Source organism: Pongo pygmaeus, chromosome 7 (assembly GCF_028885625.2).
Source record: "Pongo pygmaeus isolate AG05252 chromosome 7, NHGRI_mPonPyg2-v2.0_pri, whole genome shotgun sequence".
Lineage (NCBI taxonomy): Eukaryota > Metazoa > Chordata > Mammalia > Primates > Hominidae > Pongo > Pongo pygmaeus.
In genome coordinates, this window is record NC_072380.2 from 110025810 (window position 1) to 110050053 (window position 24244).

The 24244-nt window shown below is 41.8% G+C and overlaps 1 protein-coding gene across 4 annotated transcripts in view; it reads left to right on the forward strand.

Moving 5' to 3' along the window:
- The first annotated feature begins 2039 nt into the window (after positions 1 to 2039).
- Positions 2040 to 24244, forward strand: part of MTDH (metadherin) — an 81645-nt gene continuing 59440 nt past the window's right edge. For all 4 annotated transcript variants that reach the window (XM_054497413.2, XM_054497415.2, XM_054497414.2 and 1 more), the window contains exons 1-2: positions 2040 to 3297; positions 19847 to 19948. In XM_054497413.2, coding sequence (XP_054353388.1) covers positions 2920 to 3297; positions 19847 to 19948 — 480 coding nt within the window. In that variant the 5' untranslated portion in view covers positions 2040 to 2919. The remainder of the gene's footprint in view (positions 3298 to 19846; positions 19949 to 24244) is intronic.

Below are 24244 nucleotides of genomic sequence, written 5' to 3' on the forward strand. Positions count from 1 at the left end.
TGTTTTCTATTGTTAAGATTAAAGGACAGAAAAAAAGAAGGTGATTGATTTTACTGAATCAATACTCGGTAGGCTGCCAAAGGGACTGGCGAACCCCACTACTATTTTTTTTTTTTTTTTTTAGACGTAGTCTCGCTCTGTCACCAGGCTGGAGTGCAGTGGCGCGATCTCGGCTCACTGCAAGCTCCGCCTCCCGGGTTCACGCCATTCTCCTGCCTCAGCCTCCCGAGTAGCTGGGACTACGAGTAGCTGGGACTACAGGCGCCTGCCAACACGACCGGCTAATTTTTTTTTATTTTTGGTAGAGACGGGGTTTCACCGCGTTAGCCAGGATGGTCTTGATCTCCTGACCTCGTGATTCGCCCGCCTCGGCCTCCCAAAGTGCTGGGATTACAGGCGTGAGCCACCGCGCCCGGCCCCCAACTACTATTATTGTAATTTTTTTCTTCTTTTTTTTTGAGACAGACTTTCGCTGTTACCCAGGCTGGAGTGCAGTGGCGTGATCTTGGCTCACTGTAACCTCCGCCTCCCAGGTTCAAGCGATTCTCCTGCCTCAGCCTCCCGAGTAGCTGGGCTTACAGGCGGGTGTCACTACGCCCGCCTAATTTTTGTATTTTTTGTAGAGACAGGGTTTCGCTATGTTGGCCAGGCTGGTCTCAAACTCTGAGCTCGAGCAATCCGCCTGCCTCGGCCTCCCAAAGTGTTGGGATTACAGGCGTGAGCCACCGCACCAGCCATTATTGTAATAGTTTAATTTGAAAATTCACAGGTGGGCCGGGAGCGGTGGCTCAAGCCTGTAATCCCAGCACTTTGGGAGGCCCATGCGCGCGGATCACGAAGTCAGGGCGACTGCAGCCTGGGCAACAGAGTGAGACTCCATCTCAAAAAATATAAAATAAAAAATAAAAAATTCACAGATGTTTATCTAGAATGGTCAGAATAGTCAGTGGAACTTCTTAGGAAAATCATGACCCTTCACATCTCTAGAACCAAAACACGTGTAGAAATCTTATTTCACAAATATAAATGGAATTTGGAAACTTTTAGAGTTAAAGCAGATCCCAATAACATTTTCTAAGTTTTTGGCCTCCTAATTTAATTTAGTCTTTAATTACAAGTCTCGGCAGGAGTAGTATACTTTTATTATTTACAAAACTCCCACACATGAATCACAATATGCATTACGACACTGTTGCAAAATAGGTCAAAATACATTTTTGGTATTTGGTGGTTATTAATATTACCCCTGTTGTATTCCTTGAGAAAGCCTGTATTTAGTTCACTTAAGACAGTTGCTTACACGCTAATGATCATTTACCGATAAAATACAGAGTTTCCTTATAGCAAAATATAATCTTAAAACCCTAAGGCAGCCTTCAAACATTTCCCTTATAATTAAAACCTGAAGGCCGGGCATGGTGGCTCACGCCTGTAATCCCAGCACTTTGGGAGGCCGAGGCGGGCGGATCACGAGGTCAGGAGATCAAGACCATCCTGGCTAACACGGTGAAACCCCGTCTCTACTAAAAATACAAAAAATTAGCCGGGCGTGGTGGCGGGTGCCTATAGTCCCAGCTACTCGGGAGGCTGAGGCAGGAGAATGGCTTGAACCCGGCAGGTGGACCTTGCAGTGAGCGGAGATAGTGCCACTGCACTCCAGCCTGGGCGACAGAGCGAGACTCAGTCTCAAAAAAAAAAAAAAAAAAAAAAATCTGAAAAGGCAGTTCGTTTCCTTCTATAGCTGCATCCCAGAGATGGTCAACACAGCATATAAAAATGGAATTTCTGGAAACTCCTTTTGCAGTGTTGTAGAAAAGCTTAAAATAAAACGTAACGAGAAAGCTCCCTCCATAAGTAAATACAATCTAATGTGCTTCCTCTTATGTGTTATTAAAGCTACAAATTAGTAGAAAAAGTATAGTGCCGCCCACGGGCTTTCCAACTTTTGAATTCTGGGGACTAACAACAGAGAGCAAGAGTGAATGAGCCAAACGACGCAAACGTGCCCTCGCCAGGCTGGCAACTGATAGGCACGCAGTGTATTAGTTGCCCTGGAGAGAAACACCCTGGAGAGAAATACCCAATTTGTGAATTAAACCTAGGTCCCGGAAGAGCAGTGTTCGGCGTCAGACTCCGCTGAGCTCATTCTGCAAGGATCCAACTGGCGCCCCCAGGGAGAAAAAGCGATTCCACCTCAACAACACTCCAGAAAAAGGCATGAAGAGCCCTATACCTGCCAGGGCGACTTTGACCTAGACCCGGTGACCCGGTTCCTAGCGCTGCAGCCCTACCTACCTCCCACCCCCGCCTTGCACGGAGCCCCTCCCCTGTACTCATTCGTTGCGCCACGTCTCCTAACTCAGCGCCACCAACCACCCCGCGGAGGCGTCCGCCAATTAACCCCTCCCAGCTTCTGGTCTACAGTCACGGGTCCCCAACGCCGCGTCTTAACCAGGCCCGATCCGACCACCTCCAACCTTCCCGGCCGCGCCTTTGCCCCACCCGACCCCGCCCGCCCCCACGTGACTCCCACGCCCCGCCCACTGGCGCCCACGTGACCCACGGTCGTCCCCGCGCGCGGCGTGGATCGCGGCCCAAGCCGCCATTGTTCCGCCGAGGGAGGACAGCGGGGCCTGGTGCTGGCGCCGAGACGCCGCTTAGCGGCCGCCACTGGAGACACTCCCTCCCGCCTCCCGGGTCTCCTGGCGGCGGCGGAGTGAGGCTGACAGCGGGGAACCTGGGAGACCCCTCCGCCCTCCCCGCGGTGGCAGCGGCCGATCCCCGGCTCCGGCGCGAGGGACGGCCGCGATGCGCTCGGCCTGAGGCTACTCGGCCCGGCCCTTCCTCGCTTCCCTCGACTATTCCACTGCGTCTCCGCGCCCCGGCGTCATCCTGCGAGTCCCTCTGACGGGAGGGAAGATGGCTGCACGGAGCTGGCAGGACGAGCTGGCCCAGCAGGCCGAGGAGGGCTCGGCCCGGCTGCGGGAAATGCTCTCGGTCGGCCTAGGCTTTCTGCGCACCGAGCTGGGCCTCGACCTGGGGCTGGAGCCGAAACGGTACCCCGGCTGGGTGATCCTGGTGGGCACGGGCGCGCTCGGGCTGCTGCTGCTGTTTCTGCTGGGCTACGGCTGGGCCGCGGCTTGCGCCGGCGCCCGCAAAAAGCGGAGGAGCCTGCCCCGCAAGCGGGAGGAGGCGGCCGCGCCGGCCGCGGCCCCCGACGACCTGGCCTTGCTGAAGAATCTCCGGAGCGAGGAACAGAAGAAGAAGAACCGGAAGAAACTGTCCGAGAAGCCCAAAGTGAGTATGGGATGAGCGGCAGTAGAGAACGGGCGAAGGGCGGGCGTGGAGACCCGCGAGCTTGGGGGAGGCCGCGCCCCAGCCGGGAAGGGAAAGAGTGCTTAGTCGAAAGCCGAGTGGCAGCTCTCCCAAGTGGAGGAGGTGATAGGTGGTCATGTTATTTGGGGAATGGGGGAAACTCAGGAAGTATAGGACGAGTGGGAAAGCCCAGTTTCGAGGAAGGAAGTTAGGAGGTCTGGGGGTCCGTTCAGATAGGCGCCCAGAGGTCAAGCCATCTTTGGGAACCTTGACCGCTAGAATAAGCACAGCATCCTTCCTTGAGGCCTGCAGAGTAGGCTGCCTGTGGAGCGTAATGGGACCTTAAGGTGGTGTTAGGAAGTTGTGGAAAGACTGAGCTCGGAAGACAGATGTCTATCTCAAGTCACATTGAGACAGTAGCCAGTGGAGGAAGTACGGTGACCTAGAAATTCTGGGGCTTACACAGGATTAAAGGTGTCCAGGTCTAGACGCGCTTCCATTTTAGTTGGGACTGTTAAAGGGAAATGGTTGCCCATTCGTGTTCTGGCAAATGTGGCCAACAGAGGCCGGAACGGGAGCAAGGCAAGAGGGGGTTCGGTTACCTAATATGCTTTGAGGTGTATGGTCCTATGAGAAAGAGCTAAGGCGAGTTCAACGAACGAGTCTCTTGCACACTCTGTGGCGTGGTAGATTTGTGAAATAGAGTAAAGGGAGATGACAGGGCAGAATGGTGAAAGCCGAGAGAGGAATTCAGGCACCGATTTACTGGGCCACGTGTGGAAGTTGCAGAGGGCATCACGTCTGTCTTAGGCCTTCATGTTTTACGTTTACATTCTTCATTGCCATTCCCATGGTTCTCCCATTATATCTTTCATAGTTTTATGTATTTTTTAAAATATTTTACATTTGAGCAAATTGAGACTATGGAGGGTATGCAGAGTTAGAAACAGCACCTAACCTATTTTTATATCCACCGAATTAATTAAGCTCTTCACCTTTTCAGTACAATTCAGTAAGCCAGTACGAAGGCCCTACTATGTGAAATTTGCACTCTGGTGTTTGGAGGGCAGTGCAAGGTATACACATAGAGTCAGTCTTGGAGAGTAGTATAGGAGACAGATTCATAAATAATTAGAATTTTGCATAGACTGATAGGTGTTAAAGAGGTTTCAACTGAGTGTTAATGAGGTTTGGAGGGTAGGAGACATTTCATTGGAGGGCTTTAGGAAAGTTGTTGGAGGAAATGGGGTTTGAGTTCAAACTAACAAGAGTTTTGTTGGTAACAAACTCTAATCTCTAAATTAGAGATGTGACAGGTCACAGTTAGTGTATTATGAGGCCTGGATAGGCCTTCACGTTTTGCCTGCTGATTAAGAAGATGCAAGATATATATGAAACCTGGAAAAGGCACAACTTTGTCAATGTGAATACTACCATAAGTTAGGAGAGGAGAAAATAGAACTGATTTGGAACATAAATAATTTAAAAATTTGTGGAGACTATCAAGAATTACCAATTATCAAAGTAATGTTATGGTGAAAATAGAGAACCTTGCTCCAAGGTAAGGAAAGAAGGTGATCTTGAAAGAAACACGTTCAGCACAAACCCATGTGGATGAAGCACATTGTGAAAATTTCAAAGCCCTATTTGGGACATCTAGAAATTTCAGATAAACTTGAGTTGAGAGAGACAGGTTCTCCAAGAACCCATCCGAAGTGCGTTATAACACTCAAATGACTCATCTGAAGGAATACAGATTCTGGCGAATGCTTATACATTACTGTGAAAAATGCTTAGTAGACTTAAGACTTACCCCTCATTTTCATTCGAGTTAAGGAAGTGGGGAGTAAATAAGTAAACCTAGCGTTAGCTTTGAGGAGTGGAGAATGGGAAGACTGTATGGCTGAATGTTAATTGGGTGAGAAAGTATCCTTATCTACCAAATATTGAAGATGTATTCGAGAAGTTTAACCAACATTTACAAAATTGTGACTTTCAAGCTTTTCTGACTGCAACCCACAATAGGAAATACATTTTACATTACATTACACACATAAAACTGTTCGGTTTTTCTTTAATGTTCATGACCCACTAAATTCATTTCACATTTGACGGTGAGACATGACCCACAGTTAGAAAAATGGCAGCTTTACAGAGCAAAGAAGTACAAGCTGCCATTTGGTACTCATTAGATACCTTTAACTGTGCTAAGTATTGAAGAAAAGCAAGACACTGCTTACAAATTGAAGGCCATAAAAAGGAATACAATATGGGCATATCTCTCTGTGACAGGGATACAAATGTAAAAGCTCAGTTTCTCCCCAGGGAGCTTTTTGTTTCAGTCACGGAAAAAGATATACTTAAAAAATTAATGATACAACTGGATGTGGACCCAGGTGGGCATGAAAGGCCTTGTCACAGAAGCTGACTTTGAAAGTGGGTAGGAGTGCCCAGGAATCCGAGAATGACCTGGGCAATATAGTGAGACCTCATCTCTACAAAAAATTTAAAAAATTAGCCCAGTGTGGTGGTGTGCACCTGTAGTCCCAGCTATTCTGGAGGCTGATGTTGGAGGATTGCTTGAGCCAGGAGGTGGAGGCTTCAGTGAGCCAATTAGAGGCCCTATCTAAAAAAAAAGGGGGGAAGGGAGGGCAGTAAGAGCAAGATAATGTGAGAGGCCTGAGAAGCAACAAAGGCCCAGGATTGAAAGAAGATGACTCTGTCAGCCTGGCAGGAATGGGAAACTCTAAACTTGAGTAAGGCATTTTACCTTGCTCTGTTCAGTGTATCTTGTTTACAAATTGAAAATCTTAAGTTGAGTTAAAACACTGCAGGATTCTTCAAAGTGTTATCCCTGGCTACTTGCAATGAGTCACTTTGAATGCTTGTGGAAATGCTTGGGCCAGGCGCAGTGGCTTATGCCTGTAATCCCAGCACTTTGGGAGGCACCGGTGGGAGGATTGCTTGAGCCTAGGAGTTTGACGCTGTGATGAGCTATGATCAGGTGACTGCACTCCAGCCTGGGCAACACAGCAAGACTCTGTCTCTTAAAAGAAAAAAAAAAAAGATTCCTGATCTCTGATCTTTTCGTTCCATTATTTTTAGCTTTCTTTTAAATCACCCCAAATTTTGCAGCTCCTGTTTTCAAAATTTTCATTTGTAGAGTAAATAGTGGCTAAATCTGTATTTACCTCAACCTGTTTATAAGCAATTTCTGAAATTATTTTATCAATTTGTTTTTTATCCCCTAATAAAATCATGCCATAGATCTTTTAGAGTATGAATTACAGTTTGTTCCCTAATTAAAAGTGGGGGGGCCACTTTTTACTGGGCTCAGTTCTTGGCATTTTTTCTTTTCCCCCCCACCCCTGTTCCTGGCATTTTTGGAAATCATTATCTTACATGTATTTTTCATGACATCTACGTCAAAGTCTGTATTAAATGGGTACTCAATAAGTATTTTTTCACTTGATTTTTAATCTGAGTAATGACTTAGATTGAAGTGAAGTCTGCGAAAACTGGTCTGTAACAATTGGCTTTGAATTTCAACTGGAAGCACATAATCAGGATTAATATCAAAGAAAATTGTCTTTTTTTTTTTTTTTTTTTTTTGAGACAGTCTTGCTCCATTGCCCATGCTGGAGTGCAGTGGCAGTTATAGCTCATAGCTCACTGCAGCCTCAAACTACTGGCCTCAAGCCATCCTCCCGCCTTGGCCTCCCAAAATGTTGGGATTACAGGCATGAGCAACCTCACCCAGCTCAAAAATTTATTTTAGTGAACAAGTTATTTGCATATTAGTGTAGGAATGTTCATAAAGGTTTGCTATAGTGTAATTTCCATATCTCTAAGCTCAATGAATAAAATAATAGTGTTTCCTTTTTTTGCTACGGGATAGCCTTGTACAGCGCTTGGTACTCAAAAATAATTGTTGAATGCATAATATAGTAAGATGTCCAACAAAAGTATTTATACAGCTTACTCCTATTATTCATGCCTGGTAAATACCTATGTGAGCTCCCTTTTTCTCTTTAAGTGGAAAATGGCTGTTTGCCTCATCTGGCTGTAATTTTGTGAGGCGAAGCACTGCCTATATGATGACCCCATAAGATTATAATATTGTATTTTTACTATACCTTTTCTATGTTTAGATACACAAACAGTTACCATTGTGTTACAGTTGCCACAGTATTCAGTACAGCAACATGCTGTACAGGTTTGTAGCCTAGGTTCGTGTCAGTATACTGTGTGATGTTTGTACAAAGATGCATTTCTCAGAATGTATTTTCCTCATTAAGCAATGTATGACTGTATTCTAATAGTATGCAGTGTCTTTTGTAGTCATTACTTCTGTTCCAGTTTCACTGCCGCTGCCCTACTTTAGGACTTCATTACCTTTTGTTTAGACTATTCTAACATCATCCTAACTAGTTTTCCTGCTTCCGGTTTCTTTTTTGCCAATATTTCTACCCACTCATGCGAGTTGAGTCTTTTGAAGCCCAACCCTGATCATGTGACTTTGATGTTCACATCGTTTCAGTAGTTTCCCCATCACCTGTTGAATAAAATCCAAAATTCATGACATGGTACTCAAGTCTCTTCATGATCTAACCCTACCTTAGTCTTGTCTCTCACCATTACTCCTAAGACAAGAAATAATTCTGCTTAGCTAGATTTCTGTGCCTCTTTATTTATGATTATTTTCATTTTTATTATTGTTGTTTTTGGAGACAAGAGTCTTACTTTGTCCCAGGCTGGAGTGCAGTGGTATGAACACAGCTGACTGCAGCCTCCACTTCCCGGACTCAAGCAATCCTCCCACCTCAGCCCCTCGAGTGGCTGGGATTACAGGTGCACGATACCACACCTGGTTATTTTTGTATTTTTTGTAGAGATGGAGTTTCACCATGTTGCCCATGCATGGTCTCAAACTCCTGAGCTCAGGCAATCCACCTGCCTCAGCCTCCCAAAGTGCTGGGATTACAGGCGTGAGCCACTGCCCCCGGCCATTATTGTTATCTATTAAAAGACCCTTCTTTCTATCTCTCTACCAATTTCTTTTCTTTTCTGTTTTTTTTTTTTTTTTTGAAATGGAGTGTCACTCTGTCGCCCAGGCTGGAGTGCAGTGGTGCGATCTCGGCTCACTGCAAACTCCGCCTCCCGGGTTCATGCCATTCTCCTGCCTCAGCCTCCTGAGTAGCTGGGACTACAGGCGCCCGCCACCATGCTCGGCTAATTTTTGTATTTTTAGTGGAGGTGGGGTTTCACCGTGTTAGCCAGGATGGTCTTGATTTCCTGACCTCGTGATCCGCCCACCTCGGCCTCCCAAAGTGCTGGGATTACAGGCATGAGCCACCACGCCCGGCTAGTTTCTTTTCTTATTTTTATTTTTAAATTTCTTTTCGAGACAGGGTCTGGCTATGTCAACCAGGCTGGAGTGCAGTGGCATAATCTTGGCTCACTGCGACCTCAACCTCCCAGGCTCAAGCGACTCTCCCACCTCAGCCCCCTGAGTAGCTGGGACTACAGACGCACACCACCATGCCCAGCTAATTTTTGTATTTTTTGTAGAGATGGGGTTTTGCCATGTTGCCTAGACTGGTCTTGAACTGCTAAGCTCAAGTACTCCACCTGCCCAGGCCTCCCAAAGTGCTGGAATTATAAGCGTTAGTCACTGTGCCCAGCCTCTTCCAATTTCCACCTGTCCTTCAAGGCCCAGCTGTAGTGCTTCTTCAACTGTAAAGCCTTCCCTAGCTCCTCAGCTAGAGTTATGTATTGTAACACCTAGCATAATGTTTCGTGTTTAGTGGAAACTATGGAATTGCCTTTTTTTAAATTTTTTATTTATTTATTTTTTGAGCTGGGGTCTCACTCTGTCACCCATGCTGGAGTGCAGTGGTGTGATCTTGGCTCTCTGCAACCTCCGCCTCGCAGGCTCAAGCGATCCTCCCACCTCAGCCTCCCGAGTACCTGGGACCACAGGCACACACCACCACACCTGGCTATGCCATATTGTTTAGATTAGAATGGTCTAATATCACCATTTCATTTGGTTCTAATCATTCAGCAAGTATCTGAGTGTCTGCCCATTATCCATATTAGGAGCACAAAACACATTACTAGCGGTCACAGACATAAAAGGTATGTTATAAATAGTACTGGAACAGATCAGCATAGTTGATTTGCTTTATCTCCAGAAGTTCTATAAAGTTCCCACTGAATTAGCAAGTACTAAACTAGTGCTCCTAAGGAAAGTGCAAAGTTAGGTCCAAGCCTCTGGTCACAATATTTTCACCAATACCATATACAATACATGGTCTTGTTTTATGAGTGTTTCTGTTTAAAGACATTTAATTTAGTTGATTCATATCATTGAACTCATGGCCAATAGCACTAGAACTCCTGCCTGAACAAAGCTTATCTAATGCATTATTTTCTTTGTAAGGTATATCACAGCCTTCTTATGCTTAGGAATGCTCAGCAGCACTTCAGCACTACAGTTGAGGACCATTTTAAACAGCAAAATCGCTAACAAAAAGCACTGAAAAAATGCAAAATATGTGACACTAAATAGTCCTCAGAAAGGATACTTATTTACAGTGATGAGAGCTGAAATAAGAAGGTGGAGTCTTGACCTCAGCTGGGAATGTGCCTGCAGAGTGACTTTGCAGCTCTGTGCATGTGCATGTCCACAAATGACCGTGAAAGTACCTCAAGTATTGATTTTGGAGTAACAAATAAATTTTAGTGAAAAGGTAAATTCACCAATACAGAATCCATTAATAATGGGGAACAACTGTATATTAGTCCCTATCTATATCTAGACTGTTCTGTCATCTCCAGAACCTCATGTCTACATGTATGCTTGATTTCTCTGATTGGGAGTCTGATATGTATCTCAAACTTTTTAAAAATTATCTCAAACTTTTAACATCTCCAAAACAGAACCTATTATTTCTTGCCTTCTCCCAGTCTTCCCTGTTTCTGTAAGTGGTAAATTACTCTACCATCCATTCAGTTATTCAAGCCAAAAATAGAAGAATCATCCTTGATTCTAATCTTTTTCTCACCTCTTCATATCTTCCTCACCTTATATCTAACCCATCAGCAAAGTATCATCAATTTTATCTCCAAAATATATATTCAATCTGACTACTTTTTCTAGTGTCACCTTAGCTCCCCTAACCTGCATCAGTAGCCTTCCTTTTACTGCATCCAGTCCTTTCTCAATGCACTAGTAATGAGTTTTTTCAAAGCAAATCACCATGCTGCCTAAAACCAACACTTAGTAGCTTTTGCATTTAAAATCTAAATTTCTTTCCATGGCCTGTATGGCCCAGCACCTGCTTTTCTTTCTAAGCTGAATTTGAGTGAGTTTCCTGTCATTTGCTGTTCAGTTCTTCAAACTCTTTCACAACCCAGCGCCTTTACATGAGCTATTATTAAGACTTTTGGAACAATCTTTCCCCCACTATTCTCCTCAGCCTTTAGTTTTCACCTTAAAAGTCACCTTCCCCGAAAATCCTTTCCTGATCACCCTATTTGAAATAGACATCCCTTTCTATTTTCTGTCTCAACCACTTAGATGTTTCCTTCATAGTGGTTATTACAGTTTGTACATTATTTGTTTACTTACCCATTTACTTTTTTGGGTTCTCTCCCTCCCCAGATTGTAAACCAGTGGCAAACTGCCTGGCGTATAAGTAAGTGCCTTTGGTAATTATTTGTTGAACTAAAAGCTGAACAAAGTGACTAAAATAACATCTCACAGTTAATTGGATAATCTGTTATTGAGTTAAATAAATTTATCTCAATATATTCCCAATAGAATTGTGTTTTTTTATTCTTAGGTAATGGTTTTGCTAGTGATATTTAAAAAATTATATCACTTGCCACCTATAGAGTTTTCTTTTTACCTTTAAGTCACTCTTTGTCAGTTTTAATTCTTAAGAGAATAATCAGCCAAGCGCGGTGGCTCACACCTGTAATCCCAGTACTTCGGGCGGATCACCAGGTCAGGAGATTGAGACCATCCTAGCCAACATGGTGAAACCCCATCTCTACTAAAAATACGAAAATTAGCCAGGCATGGTGGCATGCACCTATAGTCCCAGCTACTTGGGAGGCTGAGACAGGGGAATCGCTTGAACCCAGGAGGCAGAGGTTGCAGTGAGCTGAGATCGCGCCACTGTACTCTAGCCTGGCGACAGAGCGAGACTCTGTCTCAAAAAAAGAAAAAAAAAAAAAAGAGTAATCATTTGCTCAAAAAATTCCAAATGATAAGTAAAACAAATATTCATGATTTTACAGAAGAGAAATCTTGAGATTCAGAAAAATTAACTGACTTACTCAAGGTCATAGGGCAAAGGAGTTTAAAAGGCAAAACAATATCCTAATTTCTAGTCTAAGAACTTTGTTATTTCCACTCTACCTCTCTGGTTTCGATAGCATGTTCCAGGATATTAAATTGCATTCAGAGAACAAATTCAGTTTTCCCAGTGAGTTATAGCTTTATTGCTTTTAAAATTTCAAGTCAGAAGTTTCTGCTGAAAATTATAATGACCTTACAAAAGCTCCAGAATTTTGGCTCCATTTGTTTAGTTATGTGACAGGATTTTTTCATCTTTTCTTTTCATTCTGCCAGAGGCCTAACGTAAAAGACCTTTAACATTCTGACAGAAAAGACCTTTAGTAGTTGTGCCCATCTTAGATACCAAGAACAACAATAAACCCTATGAACGTTCATTTTGGTTGTGCTTTGGCATTATTGGTTAGTGTACTATTTCTCAAGGCTGTAAAAGCCTTGAGAGTATTTTTAAATTATTATTCAAGCAAAATTCAGAGATATAAGTGAGGAATTGGTGTTATTTGATCAGTTTTAAAATGTACTTTTTTTTCTCTCCAGCTATGCTAGTAGTTTTCAAACTGTTCCATGGAATGCCAGGCTTCCCAGAAGGCATCCGTCAGAATGTCTTAGACATCTTCTGTCTAAGAAAGAATTATACAGATGTGTATTTGCTATATCACTTGTAGTCCTTATCATACCCATCAGATGTAAAATATTGAAAACCAATGCTTGTATTTAGTTTTTCAGAAATCGTCTTTGGCATATCTTGGCCATGTGACAGTTATTATCATCTCCCCATCTCATAAAGGTAACCCTGAGCATCCCTGCTGCAGTCAACAAGGAGACAGTTTGGAATCCTGAGTTGAATTTTTGGCTGTTTAGAAAGCACAAGGATCTTTACCACTAAAGGAAATACTCAGTATATAGTGAGATTTTGCAAATTTGAACCATAGGTTATATTTGTAAGATTGTGCTCTCAGTTATTAAGAGTTTGAAATTGGGGTTGAACTGTGTCTAAAGCTATGGTTTATGTGTATGTTTAGTTTATGTAGTTGCTGTGTGCATAACATTTGGCAGGGGAAAATGTTTTTACTTTCAAACAAACTGACAAGAAATTGTTCCATCTTGAATTTGTGTAAGAACGTTTCACGACTAAAACAAACTTACCAAAACTAGGTCTTGTTCATTAAATGAGATAATGCATGTAATGTGTCTAGGAAGTACTTGGAAATTATTATTGTTAAGACTGTCTTATAGTCTAACCTATCAACTACAATGATGCCTCTTCTGAATTTCCTAATTTCTTGCCTTTATCTTTTTTTTTTTAAATTATACTTTAAGTTCTGGGATATATGTGCGGGATGTGCAGGTTTGTTACATAGGTATACATGTGCCATGGTGATTTGCTGCACCCATCAACCTGTCATCTAGGTTTTAAGCCCCGCATGCATTAGGTATTTGTCTTAATGCTCTCTTGCCTTTTATCTTTTTTATGATGAGGATAATATATATATAGTATATAGAGTATATATATAGTATGTATATAGAGAGTATATATAGTATATATATAGAGTATATATATACTATATATAGAGAGTACATATAGTATATATAGTATATGTAGTGTATATAGTATATATATGTAGTATTTATATAGTATATATAGAGTATATATAGTATATATGTAGTATATATAGCATATATGTAGTGTATATATAGTATATATATGTGGTGTATATATAGTGTATATATATGTAGTGTATATAGATAGTGTATATATATGTAGTGTATATAGATAGTGTGTATATATATATATATATATATATACACACTATGCCTCCTGTATGCTCAGTATCACTTTTAGCCAATAAAATTGAAATTCTGGCCAGGCACATTTGCTCACACCTGTAATCTCAGCATTTTAGGAGGCCAAGGCAGGTGGATTGCTTGAGCTCAGGAGTTTGACACTAGCCTGGGCAACATGGCAAAACCCTGTCTCTACAAAAAATTAACTAGGCATGGTGGTGTGCACCTGTAGTCCCAGCTACTTGGGAGGCTGAGGTGGGAAGATGGCTTGAGCCTGAGAGGCAGAGGTTGCAGTGAGCCGAGCCGAGATCACACACCACTGCACTCCAGCCTGGGCAACAGAGCCAGAGCCTGTCTCAAAAGAAAAAAATAAAAATGAAATTCCAGTGTTTGTCCAGGGTAAAACACATTTGGGATCTCAATCCTGGTCTCCCAACTTGCTTTCAAAACCTGTACTCTTGAGAGTGTGAGGGAGAGTATACCTTTTGTTTTGTACTTTACTATGTGTTATTGTATACCTGTCTTTACTAGGTTCTAAGCTTCTTGAGTGCAGGCATTGAGCCTTATCTTTGTTTCAAGGTGTTAAGGGTTCTGCATAGCACTCTACTGAGTGAATATTATGTAATTTTCTTAGAAAACAGCAGTTTTTAAAAAGAAAGATAGCATTACCATGTTGCCTCTAGAGCAAGCCTGGACTATTTTAAGCCTCTGAGAGGATATATTTGCTTATTATTTTTAATCCATTAACTTCCCAAAAGAATTTGCATCTGGAGCATTGGACCTGATGGATGCCTGTCCAGGCCCTTTTGACCACCAGGACTTAATTAACATTCATCTGAGCTTGTTAATATAAAAAAATGGTCCAAATGCTTGAACATGGGAATAAAGGGCATAAGCCATCATAGCTTTGGAGAGAAAAGGGTTTTAGAAGGGATGACGGGCCAGGTGCAGTGGCTTATGCCTGTAATCCTAGCACTTTGGGAGGCCAAAGAGGGGGGATCACTTGAGCCAGGAGTTCAAGACCAGCCTGGGCAACATAGCAAGACCTCGTCTCTACCAAAAATTTAAGAAAAATTTTAAAAAGAAGGGAAAAACTGTTTCTGGAGCAGGTATGCTTTCACATGCTCTGTCACTTGGTGTAATTCAAATGTAAATGTGTAAGACAAAATACATATTTTTCTCATATTTACGAATGATGAAATCAAGGGTTAAGTCAAGGAAAATGCTTAAAATCACAGTGATTAAATATGGAAGTTAAGCCTTAATCCCAGGTTTGTCAAACTTCAAAGCCCATAGTCTTCTCATATTCAATTTTTTGGGGGAAGTTGGTAGACTGCCCTTCTAGTTTCTAAACCTAAGAAGTTTCCAGGTCATTTGAATCATGATCTTTACATGTTGTGGCTAGAAATACAGTTTACATAACTAAGTGAAAATAGGGTTCTATGTGATTTCATTTTAGAAGTCAGTGTTAAACCTTATATATATGCTTACCTCAGATACAGGTTCTTTTGCAAGTTGGAATCAGTTTTAACAAGTGAAGAGTGCTCAAATGACATCTGTTATTAAGCATACTTTTTTTTTTTTTTGAGACAGAGACTCACTCTGTCTCCAGGCTGGAGTGCAGTGGCGTGATCTCGGCTCACTGCAACCTCTGCATCCCAGGTTCAAGTGATTCTCCTGCCTCAGCCTCCTGAGTCTGGGACTACAGGTGCTTGCCACCACACCCAGCTAATTTTTATATTTTTTAGTAGAGACGGGGTTTCACCATGTTGGCCAGGATGGTCTCGATCTCTTGACCTTGTGATCTGCCCGCCTCGGCCTCCCAAAGTGCTGGGATTACAGGCGTGAGCCACCGTGTCCGGCCTATTAAGCATACTTCTTATTTTGAACTTTAAAACTCATTGAGGCAGAAACTCCTTTCATATGTCCTTGTTCCTACAGTCCTTAGCCTGATGCCTGGTACTTGAGTACCAGGAATTGAGGCCAGGTGCGGTGGCTCACACCTGTAATCCCAGCACTTTGGGAGGCTGAGGCAGGCGGGTCACTTGAGGCCAGGAGTTCTAGACCAGCCTGGGCAGCATAGCAGAACCCGCTCTCTACTAAAAAATACAAAAATTAGCCAGGCATGATGGCATGTGTCTAATGCTGAGACACAGGAATCACTTGAACCTGGGAGGTGGAGGCTGCAGTGAGCCAAGGTCATGCCACTACACTCCAGCCTGGGCGACAGAGCAAGACTGTGTCTCAAAAAAAAAAAAAAAAAAAGTTATGGAATTGTATGAAATTAATAAATTGAAGATTGACTAGCATGAACAATTTTATTTCCTTGAAATCAAGAATCATGAAATAAGTTCCTTCTCTTCTGCTATGTGGCCCCCTCTTCCATTCCATTTTCCCCTAATATATAGATATCCTCATTCTGGTTTACTACCACCCCTGCCAGCACATACATACAAACTGTTCCTTTGTGCATGCATTTTAAAAAAAAGAAAGATCCAGGTGTGGGGGTCGAAGAAAATTATAACAATAAGGTAAACATGGTGATGTCTACAAGAAGTTTATCCATCTAAATAAAATGATTCTATCATTTTTCTGTTACTGGTTGATTTTCAACAAATTTGAAAGACATCTTTGGTCTAACTTAAAACATAGATTGTAAGCTATATATGAAATAACTGTGATTGGCCCTGGTGGGGAAGACCTTAAAGTTCTTGAGAGAATTTTAAACTGGGGTACGAGAGGCCCATGTAATTACTAATCTGTAGAAAGCCACCATATATATTAAAGTTCCATGATCAGAGAAAACTACTTTTTTTTTCTTTTGTATTTTTTTTCTTTTCTTGAGACAGGGTCTCACTTTTTTGCCCAGGCTAGAGTGCAGTGGTGCAGCCAGCTCACTGCAGCCTTGACCTCCCAGGCTGAAGTGATTCTCCCATCTCAGTCCCTCGAGTAGCTGGGACTACAGGGGCATGCCACCACACCCGGCTATTTTTTTTAATTATTTTTCGTAGAGACAGGGTCTCTCTATGTTACTCGGGCTGGTCTCGAACTTCTGAGCTCTTGCTGATCCTCTTGCCTTGGCCTCCCAAAGTGCTGGAATTACAGCCGTGAGCCACTGCACCTGACCAACAATACTTTTATGTAAAACCCATATTGACAATCACAAGGGTAGACACGTTGGATTTGAAGTTTTGGTTTGTAATTAGTTACTATTCATGTAAGTAGATCTATATAATATGCTGCCATTTAGGGATTTGCTAATTTAAGTATGATTAGTGATTTTCCAGGGCAAGGCCTTCTCGACCAGCTGTTGGCAAAATGAAAGGACACATTGATTCTGCTGTATGAAGGAGAATCACCTTAGTGTATTCTTTTTTCCAGCAACCCAAGAATTATATTGACTTTACTTTTGGGATAGGAGGCTTATTGTTTCGTGGCATCAGGCATGTGTGGGAAGTTGCTGATGACTTCTGGAATCCCAGTAATGATGAAAGCTATATAAATTCTGAGAGTTTAGTGGAAAATTGGGAGATCTACACAGGTCAGAGAGAACAGCTGCGATTAGAGCTATTATGTAGATTGATGTTGCAAAGAAGGAACTAAAATTGGCACAGATAGGAGAGTATGAGCACCTTTGGCTTGCTGATCATTTCAGAGCCTATGGAAATGGGAACTGAATGTTCCTGAATCTATGGGAATGCAGTTGGTCACTTTCAGACTTTGTGTTGTTTGAAAGAAAAGAATGTTTCATATTTCATTTGGGAGGCTGCATCAATATTATTTGCAGTTGGTCTCATATAAATGGCATTGAACTTGTTGGTGAGTTTTTAAGACAGTTTTTGACCGCATAATTTCTTATCTTCCTAGTATTTAGTAAATAAATCAGTGTCATGTAAATGAGTAAAATGAAGGTGGTATATGGCAGTATGTAAGTGATTATGATGGAGAGTTTCCTGAAGGGATTAATTAAATGAAGTTTAGCAGATGTAAGTTTTGTGAGTTGCCAGTTGAAGAGATGGGAGACTATGGAACTGAAGCTGCAAGATTGTTCAGTTGGTATAAGTCTTACATGGAAAAGTGTGGCCACAAGAAAATCAGAAAAGGCAAGTTTGGCCAGAGAAGATAGCATGAACTAAAAGTAGCATATAAGAATAAGATGATGATATTAGAGGCTGGGCATGGTGGCTCACGCCTGTAATCCCAGCACTTTGGGAGGCTGAGGCGGGCGGGTCACGAGGTCAGGAGATCGAGACCATCCTGACTAACACGGTGAAACCCCATCTCTACTAAAAATACAAAAAATTAGCTGGGCGTGGTGGCGGGCATCTGTAGTCCCAGCTACTTGGGAGGGTGAGGCAGGAGAATCGCTTGAACCCGGGAGGCAGAGCTTGCAGAGCTGAGATTGCACCACTGCACTCCAGCCTGGGCAACAGAGTGAGACTCCATCTCAAAAAAAAAAAAAAAAAGATATTAGAAAGTAAAATTAAACAAAGTTTTGTATTCCTGATGTAGATACGGCCCTAAGTCCACATTCCATTCTGAGGTTTCTTACCTTTACCCACATACTACCTCCCTCTTCCTTCCTTCCCCCATATACATAAATACACAGAAGAAGGATTAGAAGAGGCAACATTAGAAGTGGCAAGACAGCATAGAAGAAAGAAAACCAAATCAAGAGTAAGAAAACCTGGTTTTAGCATTAGCTGTCTCACTATAACAAGTTGCTTCAGACCCAGCAGATTATATTTGGGTTAATTAGGAATTTAACCAGCTAAAAGACAGCTTTTGTTTTGATTTTCTGCCACAGATCTTTGTAAAGCCTACAAATTGGATTTGAGAATATAAATGGTCTCCTTTTCCAACTTTGTATTCCTGATCATTGTTAACAAATGCATGTTAAGTCATATTGTAGAAACTTTGAACACTTTGTATTGTTTTCTTGAGTATAGCTCTGCTGTAATGAGTAGGTAGCTGGTAAAAATGTGTTCTGCAAGAACTGAAAATAAAGCCATTGAAACTAGTATATTGACTTACTAACATATTGAATTTGAGGGGAATGCATAAGTGAACAGATGTTGTAGGATCCAGAAAGACGGTTAGAGTACAGATACCTAGGCCCCATTCTCCAAACTTCTCAGTCTGGTGATGGGGCTCAGAAATTATTATTTAAAAAGTAAAAAACAGGCTGGGCACGGTGGCTGACGCCTGTAATCCCAGCACTTTGGGAGGCCGAGATGGGTGGATCACCTGAGGTCAGGAGTTCAAGACCAGCCAGACCAACATGGTGAAACCCTGTCTCTACTAAAAATACAAAAATTAGCTGGGCGTGGTGGTGTGCACCTGTAATCCCAGCTACTCGGGAGGTTGAGGCAGGAGAATCGCTTGAACCTGGGAGGCAGAGGTTGCAGTGAGCCGAGATCGCACCTTGGCAGTCCAGCCTGGGCAACAAGAGCGAAACTCCATCTCTAAAAAAAGGTGAAAAAAAGAATGATTCTGGTTAAAAGCCAGATTTGGGAATCACAGACTTGAGTCTACTCATGAGCATCTCTAAGTGCTATCTATCATTTTATTTTAGGAGTGTTAGGAAAGCTTCTGTAGCCTTTAGGCTGTGGCAATGGGTGGGAAAGCTTCTTACTCCCAGAACAGTAGAGCCATGAAATTACAGAATTAGAGGTTGCATTAGAGATTGCCTAACATTCATTTGTTTATGTATCATCTGTGGCTGCTTTTATGCTACAATGGGGGAATTATGTAGTTGCAACAAAGACATATGGGCCAAAAAATAAAAATAAAGAACAAAGAAATGTGGCCCATAAAACCTAAAATAGTTGCTGTTTTGTTTTGTTTTTGCTGAGGACTATTGATGGCAATCAATAAAATATTTTTTTCTGAATTTTATTTTGCCATACACCCTGAATATGTTTGTAAATAAAATATTTTCTATCTGGCTGTTTACAGAAAAAGTTTGCTGACTTTTGAGTAGATCATACGTGTCACTTTATAGATGTAGAAATAAGGCTCGGAGACAATGAGTGAAATATTCTGAGATTACACAGTTAATTGGTGGTCAAATTGCAAACACAGTTTCATTCTCCTTTTAACTGCTTCCATTCCATTATTTTTGTTAGAGGGACTGATACCTTGGTGAGATAAGAAAATTTGTGGTACAGAATTTTGCTTATGAATTTTATATATATATATAAAAAACACTAGGGACAATAATCTGTCAACTCTTAGATAACATTGGTGTACAAAAACTTTTTAAATTTAGGTACAGAGGTAGGATTTGATTGTAGTATATATGGTTTCCTGCGTATAAATCTTTGCATTGATCTGCTAAGCAGTTTGATGATATGATACTTTTTGTTGCCTGTGCAGCCAAATGGGCGGACTGTTGAAGTGGCTGAGGGTGAAGCTGTTCGAACACCTCAAAGTGTAACAGCAAAGCAGCCACCAGAGATTGACAAGAAAAATGAAAAGGTAAGTTTGGGAGCATATGAAATTGTATTCAAGACTCTTAATAGAATGACATATAAGGGTGATGCTTTTCTGTTTCATAAGATTGTATGTATACCCCTCATTTAAACAAAACTCGGAAAATCTGAATTAACCATAGTGGATGGGTGGTAAAAGTTTAACTGAGTTGTTTTTGTTTTTTTAAAGGAAAGTTGTATCACCAAATATTTTAAACATTGCTGTGGCAATACTAAATATTCATTATGCCAAAAAGAATTCATTCACAACTTGAACATCTTGTGTAAGTTTTCAGATATATAACATATATACCTTTTATCCAAAAACAGAACTGTGGAATTGTGTTACCTTTGTTAATAAGGCACATCTAGCATGAAAACCTTAGCAAAATCGTTCAGTGGTGTTTAGTGTTGAAATAGATTTCTGTTGTGTTAGAAGCATAATTGTCTACTTACTAGACATAGATTAACTTCATTTAACAAAAGAAAATGTGGGCCGGGTGCTATGGCTCATGCCTGTAATCCTAGCACTTTGGTAGGCTGAAGTGGGTAGATTGCTTGAGCCCAGGAGTTTGAGACCAGCCTGGGCAACATGGCGAAATTTTGTCATTACAAAAAATACGAAAATTAGCCAGGCGTGGTGGTACGCAACTGTAGTCCTAGCTACTCAGCAGGCTGAGGTGGGAGGATTGGTTTCAGTGAGCCAAGATTGTGCTAATCCACTCCAGCCTGGGCACCCGAGACCCTATCTCAAAAAAAAAAAAAGATATAGATGTGCATTTTCATTTGGATGTGAGATTTTCCAGGTAAGACAGTCTATCATACCACATAAATGGTACATTCCTGGGATTTTATTAATTTTCCAGTTGCTTAGCATTAGAAATGACTCATTTTTACTTGACTTAATCTAGCTTGGAAGTAGGCAAAATGAATAAGAAATTCATAACAGTGGTTCCTTCTACTGTGAGAAAAAGACTTTTCATTCAGTTCCCTTTTGTGCATTGAATTACCCTCGCTTTCCTTTTTTTTTTTTTTTTTTTTTTAATGTAGAGACAGGGGTCTCACTATGTTGCCCACACAACAGTCTTGAACTTCTAATCTCAAGTGATCCTTCTGCCTCGGCCTCCCAAAGTGCTGGGATTACAGGCATGAGGCACCACATCCAGCGCCCCTCCCCCCCTTTAAAAAAAATCATGTCTGTGCATAGCCCCTTTTCAGGAAAAAAAAATCAAGACAGTCACTGATCGGTAAGTGGTTTCTGGGAACCACAGTGCAGCAGCTCTAGCTTCTTGGAATAGTGGTATGAAATGGTTGCTGCTGGCTGGGTGTGGTGGCTCACGCCTGTAATCCCAGCACTTTGGGAGCCCAAGGCAGGCGGATCGCCTGAGGTCAGGAATTCGAGACCAGCTGGCCAACATGATGAAACACCGTCTCTACTAAAAATACAAAAATTAGCCGGTTGTGGTGGCACATGCCTGTAATCCCAGCTACTTGGGAGGCTGAGGTAGGAGAATCGCTTGAACCCAAGAGACAGAGGTTGCAGTAAGCAGGGATTGCGCCACTGCACTCTAGCCAGGGCGACAGAGCGAGACTCTGTCAAAAAAAAAAAAAAAAGAAAAAAAGAAATGGTTGCCACAGTTTCTTAATTCTTCCAGTTTCAAAATGTCTTTGAAGAAGTGTCACTTCTTCAAAGACATTTTGAAATTGGAAGAACCAAGACAACTGCAGGTAGAATGGCTTAAAATGAAGGATAGTTTTGGGAAATAATTAAATTTATGTCTGACTTTGTCTTTGGCAGAAAAGTAATGACTTGTGTTAACAAGTAAGCATGTAACATAAGGAGTGTGAGTTTATAGAGTGACTAGTTGATATGCCCAATATAGATTTACACATCTCCGACCTAGTGTTTCCTTTTTTTCTGGGCTTTCTCTCTATTAGTGAGTAATGTATACTTATTCCTGCCTCTACTCCCTGAATTGCCCTGAAAAATTTGTAGTTACAGTAATTAAGGAACTACCATTAACCTCTTAGTGATTAATTTATATAAGTTGAATGTGACAGTGTATAAAAATCACAGTTTAAAGTTTATAATCATTACTTTGAAATGTCTTGTGGTGGGAAATAATTATAATAGTTGACATTTACTTACTTAAGTATAATATGGCAGGCACCATGCAAGGTGAGGTATGTTTGTATGTGTAAATATATTTACATATCTAGTAGGGACAGCTTATTGAGTACTTACTAGATATACTTTTAAGACTTTATGGTTGTTGCCGGGCGCGGTGGCTCATGCCTGTAATCCCAGCACTTCGGGAGGCCAAGGTGGGCGGATCACGAGGTCAGGAGATCGAGACCATCCTGGATAACACGGTGAAACCCCATCTCTACTAAAAATACAAAAAATTTAGCCGGGCATGGTGGCGGGTGCCTGTAGTCCCAGCTACGCGGGAGGCTGAGGCAGGAGAATGGCGTGAACCCAGGAGGCGCAGCTTGCAGTGAGCGGAGATCAAGCCACTGCACTCCAGCCTGGCGACAGAGCAAGACTCTGTCTCAAAAAAAAAAAAAGACTTTATGGTTGTTAAAAAAAATAATTTATAGATATTATTTCCTTATTTTCACAAGGGCTCTGAGGTGGTAGTATTATATCCATTTTACAAATGAGAAACTTGAGGCTTATGTTACCTGAGCTATTGAAAGTATAGTCAGTTCTAACCCAAATCTATCTGACTTCAAAGTCTTTACTTTTTACTGCCTTGTATTATTTCTAATCCTCTCAGAAACTCTGCCAGGCAGATAGTTATAGCCCCATTTTACAGATAAGGGCTCCAGTGCCTAGAAAAATTTTGTGATTTAATTAATTTGATACAGTTGGCTGGGCACAATGGCTCAAGCCTGTAATCCCAGCACTTTGGGAGACTGAGGCGGCAGATCACCTGAGATCGGGAGTTTGGGATCAGCCTGGTCAACATCGTGAAAACCCATCTCTACTAAAAATACAAAAATTAGATGGGCATGGTGGCATGTGCCTGTAGTCCCAGCTACTCAGGAGATTGAGGCAGGAGAATCACTTGAACACAGGAGGTGGAGGTTGTAGGGAGCTGAGATGGTGCCATTGCACTCCAGCCTGGGTGACAGAGTAAGATTCCATCTCAAAAAAAAAAAATGGATGCAGTTTCTGGACTAGGATCTGAACACAGCTTATTCTGATTTGGAAAAGTTCCTTTTATCATTTAACAGTGCCACCTTTCAGTTGCTGTTGCTTTTTCAGTACAAAGTTTCTACCTTTGGTTTCTTGCCTATTCTATTTGACTTTTCGAATAATAATACGTGCTACAACTCATGGCTGGTGTTCTGTTTTTGCCATCCTGTTTTGCATTTTGAATTTATGCTTTTTAATGTGATTAGGTCTAGGTAACTCTCAGTTAATTTTTTATGGTAGTGCACTATGTGTGTATTACACTTTGTGTTTTAAATAGTTGGTGTTTTTTAGACTTATTTTCTTTCTTTCTTTTCTTTCTTTCTTTCCTCTCTTTTCCTTCCTTTCTTCTTTCCTTTTCTTTGTTCTTTCACTCTTGTTGCCCAGGCTGGAGTGCAATGGCACGATCTCAGCTCACTGCAACCTCCGCCTCCCAGCTCAAGCCATTCTCCTGCCTCAGCCTCCTGAACCGCTGGGATTATAGGCATGCACCACCACGCCCAGCTATTTTTTGTATTTTTAGTAGAGACGGGGTTTTACCACGTTGACCAGGCTGGTCGCGAACTCCTGACCTCAGGTGATCTGCCTGCCTCAGCCTCCTAAAGTGCTGGGATTACAGGCATGAGCCACTACACCTGGCCTACCTTTCCTTATAAAGAAATACATCTTTGATCTTATGCACCTTAATATATATTATCATATTTTTGTTTTTGCTCTCTGAGCCATATCTTGGGCACTTTGAGAAGTACAATTTTTGTCTGTAGAGTAATTGTACTCTTAAGCTGTGATACTGATTACCTTGCCATATCACTTGAGTAAGCCTTGTAGATAAAAGTTTGCCTAGAAACTGTATATGACAAGATCTTAGGTCTATAAAGCAGGTTAAACTGCCATAGTTTTCTAGGTCTTTATTTGGATTTGAAAGTCAGTGTTTCATTAGTACTAGTCTCTAGTAGAGTACACATAGGACCATTAGCCAGACTGAATGCATTGTGCTAATAGATGCTAAAGGTAATAAAAATGTAAGATGTACTTACCCTCAGATTACAGTTTAGTTAAGGAAAGGCAAGCAAAGAGAAGATATCTAGTAATATAAGGCATTAA